This window comes from Antrostomus carolinensis, unplaced genomic scaffold (genome assembly GCF_000700745.2).
Source record: "Antrostomus carolinensis isolate BGI_N321 unplaced genomic scaffold, ASM70074v2 scaffold21193, whole genome shotgun sequence".
NCBI classification, from domain to species: Eukaryota; Metazoa; Chordata; class Aves; order Caprimulgiformes; family Caprimulgidae; genus Antrostomus; species Antrostomus carolinensis.
In genome coordinates this window covers 1-7,833 of record NW_010307598.1, presented here as the reverse complement: position 1 = coordinate 7,833, position 7,833 = coordinate 1, and the positions used below count along the sequence as shown (strand labels likewise).

Sequence of the window (7,833 nt, the reverse complement as noted above, 5' to 3'; positions counted from 1 at the left end):
GACAGGAAACTCCACAGTGAAAGTTTAATTTCAGTCCAGTTTTAACAACAAAAAAAAAGATCATAGTTTAAGAGAAGAAAGGCAACAAAAAAACCAAATAATAAAGGACAGCTTAAGGGTATAAGTTATTACCATACATTTGAAGAATGATCCATAAATTAACAGATATCTCTAACATTGCATCAGGACTTGATCAACCGAGAACCCACAGGACCAGCTAAGTCAGTGTGATTGAATCAAACAGAATTGGGTCCTTAATATTTGTAAATGAGGCCAAGCAAGCTCACGTTTTTTCAAAGGCACCCACACCCTGACTCCCTAAGATTTAAGGGAAAGTCCAGCACTCAAACAATTTGGTAAATCCCAAAGTTATAACATGATTACTTGGCTGCAAATTTGGCCCTATAGGCTTGATCCAATGTTCCTCCTAACTAACATTTCTCTAATGACTTCCATGGCTTTTTGGATAACACTCACCCAGCATTCTGTATCTATTTATCCAGGTGCAGCTAACTTTTTAAAAATTGAAATCAAAACCTGATGTTTCCCATTCTTATTTCAATTTAAAAAAAGGAAAGTTTCCTCCCTGAGGGTTATGAGAAAGATTTAAAAGAATCTCATTAAATCAGCCAAAGCAAGGAGGAAGTGCTCTATTTAAAAGATCATCTAGTGAATAATCACTCTTCTGGGGCTGCAGGACAGAGCACTGTCATTTGCAAAGCTTCTGACTTAGCAAATCTAAAAGGAGCTCTCTGCACAACCAGGGAAAGACAAACACAGGGGATTTTGGGGAGCAGAGCACAGGCAGCTGGGTAAGTGCCATGCTCCAAGCAGACATCTCAGGGACATTTGGTCACTCCTCAGCTGAGCACCAAGTCAACAGCAGAGCAAAATCCTGCTGTTGGTCAAACACCAGTGCTGCCCGTAGCACATGGAGAATGACAACAGCACTGGGAGCCCAGAGCCACACCGTCTGCAACACCGGGATCCTCGCACGCTGGCAACGGGAGCCAGCTCAGGAACTGCGTTAGGTTTTGAGAGGGTTCAGCACTGCTAATTTTATGCCCATGTAGTTACGTTTTTAGACATTACACATTAAAAAAAATATCAGCATGGTACGTTTATCTACCACATGATCTCGTTTTCCATTTAACTGCAACCTTTCATGTCCAGGAGCCTGCTCTCTGCTGACAAATTGTCATTTGATGAACCGTTAGATTAAAGAGGAGAAATGCACTTTCTCAGATAAGGTATTTTTCCTCCCAATGCTTATAACACGGCAGATTTTTCTATAGTTTGCAGTCTGAGCAGGCAAGATGGAGGGTGTGGAAGAGGGGAAGGGGGGAGCAGCACAGCACTATGACTTTCTCAAGGACACGCAATGGGTCAGACTTAGAGCCCAGATTTGAATCCAGGTCTCCCAAATCCCCACCCACTGGTCCTCACCACCCCTCTTCTCCCAGAAAGAAACTCAGGCTCATTGCTCATCTCATCAAGCATACGTTCCCCCTTTTCTTGAAGGAAGTTGGAAGAGGTGTATAAATTCATACAGCAAGACAATGGCCAAGTTAATTATGTTCTATTCATACTATCTGCCACTCCACAGATAATTTTTTTTTATTCTTTATTTACCATACCAAAGTTATTCAGAAGTTACTATTTCATAGAGGAAATAAGTCAGTTTAAGAAAAAGGGAGAAAGAGATAAAGTAACTCATTCTGTGAACTCAAACTTCAATAAATCCTCAATACAGAAAAGTAAACAAGCACCATGTCCTATTCTCCTCAGAAAGAGCACTTTTATTTGCCCAGTGCAACCAGACAAGCCAGTTACAGAAAATTCAGGTCGAAAGAGGCTCATAACAATGGGCTAGGCAGCAGTTACACTTTGACAGCACTATCTTATACAGCAGCCATCAGCCTGATGTCAGAAACACGACTGACAGATCCCATTGACAGGCATCTGCAGAAAGCTGAAGAAATAAAATCTATGAGAGATACACCGTCAGGGGAAAAAAAAACCCAACTTCTTTTGTTTCAAACCAAGTATGACCTGACAGCATATTTTAATTCCATTAAAAGTAAGAAGCACTTACTGAAGTTGATACTTACTGGAGTTCATACTGACTGGCTCTAACCTTGATGGGAGAAGGCAGCTTAGACGTCAGCCTCTGGACGAGGCCCCTACAAGCACGCTTGTTTTCCAGCATATTTCTATTAGAAGGAGAGAGTTGGAACACGCCAAAAGAAACAGGGCAACCAATGTCATGGGGAAAGACAGCAAGCTTGGTTTATAACACCAACTGGAGTTTGGCCAAGGAAGAAAAATGGCCAGGGAAGAAGAGTGTACAGAACAGTCCCAATTTCATCTTGCAGGGCTGTATATCTGCTGAGGCTTCACCACAGCACAGGCTGTCTCCTACAGCCCTGTTCCTCACATCTGAGTCTCCCCGCTCCCTTCCTCACAAGATACACACTCTTAACAAACACAATACTCCCTAAATTTACCCAAGTATTTGTCTGCCTGCCTCACTAGCCTTCATCTACCTCTCTCTGCTCATCTCCCTCTGACCCTACTTGCCCAACACTTTCACCCTCCCCATGACCTACACCTCCGGTTTCTCCCTTGGCCGATACTGCACCTTGGTGGGGGCTCTCTGGCCTCCATGGTGGCACTGCTGTCGTTATCCAGGGTTGGGCTTTGCTGGATGTCTCCTGGTAGCCTTGAGTCGCCGTTGGCAATGAAGTTAACGCTTTTCTTCCGCTAACAAGTCTCTCCTATTGAAGGTTCGTAAGTCGTCTCTTATCTTCCAGATGCAGCAACCCCTAGATGGGTGAGCTCGCTGCTCTTCCTTCCTAGACACCTCAGCAGGCATCCAGGTCTGCAGACTAAAACCTAAGTGGCTGCGACAAGCAGTTGAAGAGGAGGAGTCGCTACCAACACATGATTACCACGTGTGGAGACCCACTGGTGGCCAGGGACCTACTTTGAGCCCTGCTGATCTAAAAAACCACCCAATGGGCTGGGCTCCTTTACAGACGAAGGCTCCAGTTCCCAGGTTGACTTGTACGTGTTGTCCCCACAACAGTAATTTTCTAGAATGCAAGCATGAGTCATTCTTCTGAAGCAAAGGTTCAAAATACCGTACCACCTTATCTCATAAAGAGTATTAGCAACTGAATCTACTTCACCCTTACATGCAGAGGCCAAGGATTGTGGAGTTATTTTAATCATAAGTTTTCAATTAAGCCTTTAGATAAGCATCATCAGCTAACGCAGGTATCTGCCTTTGTGTCCATGCATCTCTTCCCAGAGTGGCAAGTAGTGGGATGCAGACAGGACATATCTGGACTGCAATCAAGAAAATACTTTTTTTTTCAGAACTTCTTGGTAGATTACTGAATTTCTGAAGAAGTGGACAGGATGGGCCAAGGCACAAAAAAAAAGTTTGCAAAATTTTCAGACTAAATTGCTACTAAATAATTCCCAGAAACAGAAAATAAAACCCCTAGTGATGGCAGTAGCTGGTTTTGGCCTACTGTGATCAGAAGTTTGTGACATGTGTATGCCCAGAGATGACAGTCTTCTGACTGCAGACATCTTGCACACAGCAGGGACAAGGAGAGAATGAGCTCTGTGTGCTTCATCACATCTGGATCCAGCATCCAAGCCTCTTTCCTTATAGCTTAGCATCAGATTACTCCAAAAGTCAAAACATCTAACATCCTAACTCAGAAATTTGCTTCATCTGGCATTCAGTCTTCTCAGAGCTACTCACCATCCTTTGATAACCTGTTCAGCTGAATGACTGGTGAGGTATGACACTCAGCTTTCCGCAGCGCTCCTCGTGCTGGCGTTCTGGCACATGAGGATGCAGTCACATCGCCGCAAGCCCCAAATCAGCAACATAACACATACTTCCATGCATCTTTCTAACACATTTTTCTCTCTAGAGGGTTAACTTGCCCAGATCTGAAGTGACATTTAATTCTCCATATAACACTGTTACGAAGGAAAAGCAAGTTGTGATCTAAGTTTTGATAGGCCTGACCAAAACCACAACTATGAAGATGAAACTTTTCCGAGTTCAGAATCCACAGCTGAATTTTGCAGCTTTCCTTGTTTGAATTACTGTTCCTGTAGTTTTCATTTTATCTTAATTTTTCCCCCCCCCCAAAGGAATTTAGTCCCATAAAACACAACTGTTCTGAAGCCTTGGAAATGTACTTTCTCAACAGGTACAGAACAAGCAAGAATAATACACGCTTCCTGCAGTTGCCTCTGCCAACCTAATGAGCAGTTGCAGCACCCTGGAAAGAGAGATCTGCCTCCATACCCAGCCACCGTCACCGCGTGCCAGGACAGAGAACCAGGCAATAACCGCTCTAGTGCTTTTGTAGCGTCCGTTGGGAACAGAAATCAGAAAGGAATATTGAGTCAGATCAAAGCTCATGCTGTTTGGCATCCTGCCTCCCGCAGCAGCCTCTGGGAGATGCACAGCGGAAGAGCACAGGAATCATTTTGAACAGCTATGGACACAGATGGGATCCGGCTTCCCAGCCCGTAGATACTGCCCGCTGGCTTTTCAAGTCTTCTTCTTCACAGCACCCACTAAAGCAGTGCCTGGCTGTACCCAGCACAGGGCACTATATGATACTACCCAATGGCTTTTAACTCATCTTCTCCACTATGGCACAAAAGAAGCAGAAAAAAGGCTCCAGGCTACTGAAGCAGGAGAAACTAGTGAAGGTGCTATCTCAGCACCAGAAGAAACTCATTTGGAACGTACCATAAAGTAGATTTTTACAGAGCGGGATTAATACCACTGTCACATTGAGACAGAAACATTAAATTTACATAACTTTCTAGCAGCACACCATTTTCTACCTCTAAACCCCTCTGGTCTCCATAAGCTGCTTTGGTGAAGCTGTCTTCCCTCACACTCACCCACAGGCGGGCAAGCAGCTCGTCTACCAGCTACTACAGAGCCACTACCCTCATCCCACCTCCCACGGGATCTTGAGATTTCTCCCATCTTTAAGACATAATCCTACAACTATCTGATATTTATGGGGTAATAATGTCTCAAAGACTCCCAGTACGCTCTGCAACTTGACACATCAGATACTCCTAAGGAGTCCGTTATGCACAGAAGAATCACTACATGCAGCATCACGGGGGGAACAGCACAGTCAACAAAACAACCAGAACGGGCTCCACCTGCTCTTCTGACTGTGTCATCCAAGGGCAGGTACAAGACAAAGGCTCCAGATACTGGGTAATGTTTTACACCTGCTTTGCAGCACTGAAAAATACATTTCACCTCAATACTGTCAATTTCGGCAATTTATCAGGAGAGACCAGTTCATCCTACAGGAAGCAGTTGAAAGGAGCTCCTGCTTCCAGAATGGGCTTCTGGACCACACAGGCCAGTATCTGATCAGCCACTGGGACTGTTCTCTCTCCCCTGGCACACATACACACAGTACTGGAGGAGCTGGAACCTTGCTTGCACGTTTCATCCCAAATCTGCCACCCTTGCAGGTGACAGGCCATCTTCTCACACTGCCACATTGCAATGCTCACTCTGCATTGCATTTAAAGGAAGAGTTACTATTAAATTAGAGCAAGACCCCACACCACACAACAGCAGGACATCATGGTTTGCAAGTCTAAGTTGCCATGGCACTTGTGAGCTGACAGGACTTGAGATAATTTCTTCACTTGAACTTGTTTTTTCTCCACTTTCTAGTCTACCCCCCACCAACATGGATTTGTTGAGGTGAGGGGAGAGGATTGACAATGCCATCAATCAAACCGCATCACACCCCTCGTTTATAATGACAGACCACAGCTGTCATTTACACCACCCTCCACCTGGTTTATCAGTCCCACCTGTTCCTTCATCCACCTGTTCTTACTCAGACCCACCTCTCCAACAACTGTCACCAAAAGAACACACCAACCAAGTACTCACCCCTAGAGCCTTTTCCACCCTCCAGTGATGGTGTGCAGGGCTTGAAAATCTTAGAAAAATATACTATTTCCCAGAGTTAAGCTCCACCCCACGGTTGCAAAGGCAAGCCCAAGTTACTCTTGCTCTTTGTTTACTTCCTAATTTATGAACTCCTGTAAGAGGAAACCAGATTACTCCCTATTTCAAGGCTTAATCACCATTGCAAAACAAGCAGATGGGGGGGAAAAAACTCATCTAAGCAAATACTTTAATCTCAGGGTGGAATGAGGTATATTAACAAGAAAAAAATTGTTATTGACAAACAAAAGATGGCTTAAACACCACATTACAAATAATCAGCTCAAACAGCTTACTTGACAGCACTCCTCTAACAGCTTGTTTTGAAATACACAGGAACTGTGTTTTTCATTTCCACCTGACTCCTTTTTTGGTTTACAAACACTGACCAGTACACATTCGCACATTTCAAGTCCCCGGTTTCTGCAGCAGTCAACTTTCACATTTGTTTCATTAAATGTCCTGTTCACATCAGAATTTTTGGCCTGATCGATGCCATCGGTTTTCTCCAGTGTTGGACCGCTCGCTACAGTCCCAATGCCATGCAGTGCTGGTAGTTTCAGGCACTGACCTTACACCAGCAAGCCCACTGAGGATTTAGAACCTGGAATATTTGCTGTGTGAGGAAATTGACTTGAAGTAGACATTTAGACAATAAACAAACAACAAATCCAGTGCCTGGCAGCCCATTAACATAACCACAGAGAAACCACTGAGGGAAAGAAATGGGTACTGGCCTCGCATCTCACACTCACACAGCTGAACCCTCTGAGGAGAGGAATTCAGATGGGGGCTTTTGGATGGGCTCTGAGTCAGAGTCTCTTTTGCTCAACAGGTTTGCAAGTCCTGGGATACCAGGTAAATTTCCGAGTACAGGAAAAGAAATTCAAAGGCAAATAACAAAGTGCACATTTAAGAAATAAAACACATGTACAGGTCCTGGCCCTCATTCATAAATAAAACAAACTGCTGCCATACACACACACTACTCCACACATGGCTTCAAGACACCAAACCTTCACAAGGTGAGGATCTAGATTGTATCAGCCACCTTCTCCCTTCCTCCTGACACCACAGCCCGAGCCACCCACCGTTGAGCGGGCAGATGTGAACTGCTGCACGCTGCGTAAGGCACCATTTGATGCAGTAATTCAAACTTTTCACCTGTTGGAGCTTTTATACAAACTACTGTGAGCCAGACTGAACCCACACAGGGCAAAGAGGTTTTATACCAGAGGGGAGAGCCCGACGGACCCCAAGCCATGGCAGCAGCACTGAGCCCACTGATGCAATTCTACAGCAAAGCCCCCACTATCTGGGGTAACACAACGAGGGTTTGGGAGCAACAGGCACAGGGAGCCTCTTGGGACAGTCACAGGAGGCACAAGGCAATCTTCAGCCCCAAAACAACCAGTGGAACCAGCAATAATTGAGCTTTTAGCACCAAAACGTAAACCCGCTCAGAATTACAGCGCATCCCGCGAACATGGGGAACGCACATGCGCCCCCTCCCTCCCTCTCTCCCAAGTCCAGTTATTGTAGTCCAGGAAACAGCTAAATATTTGGCCAGTCAGACCAGTTACCAAGACCCTCAGAAACATCCACCCATAGCTTCTGACCATGTAAGAAGAAGATCACCCATAGCCAAGTCCCCATCAGCGCTCGCAAGTGTTTACATAACGCGAAACATCCCTCGCAACCGTCCCTCGACTACGAGGGGAAACACACGGGGAAAGTTGGAGCGGACCCGCTGCTCCCCCGCCCAGGCCTCGGGCATCCCCCGGCGAGGAGCGGCGACC

At 45.3% G+C, this 7,833-nt stretch overlaps 1 protein-coding gene across 1 annotated transcript in view; it reads right to left on the bottom strand.

Moving 5' to 3' along the window:
- Positions 1–2,667, bottom strand: part of LOC104523042 (inositol 1,4,5-trisphosphate receptor type 1-like) — a gene marked incomplete at its 3' end in the record, with an annotated part of 165,575 nt that extends 162,908 nt beyond the window's left edge. The window contains 1 exon segment of the mRNA XM_029084380.1: positions 2,642–2,667. Within this exon segment, the coding sequence (XP_028940213.1) occupies positions 2,642–2,667 (26 nt within the window).
- Between the last annotated feature and the right edge of the window lie 5,166 nt (positions 2,668–7,833).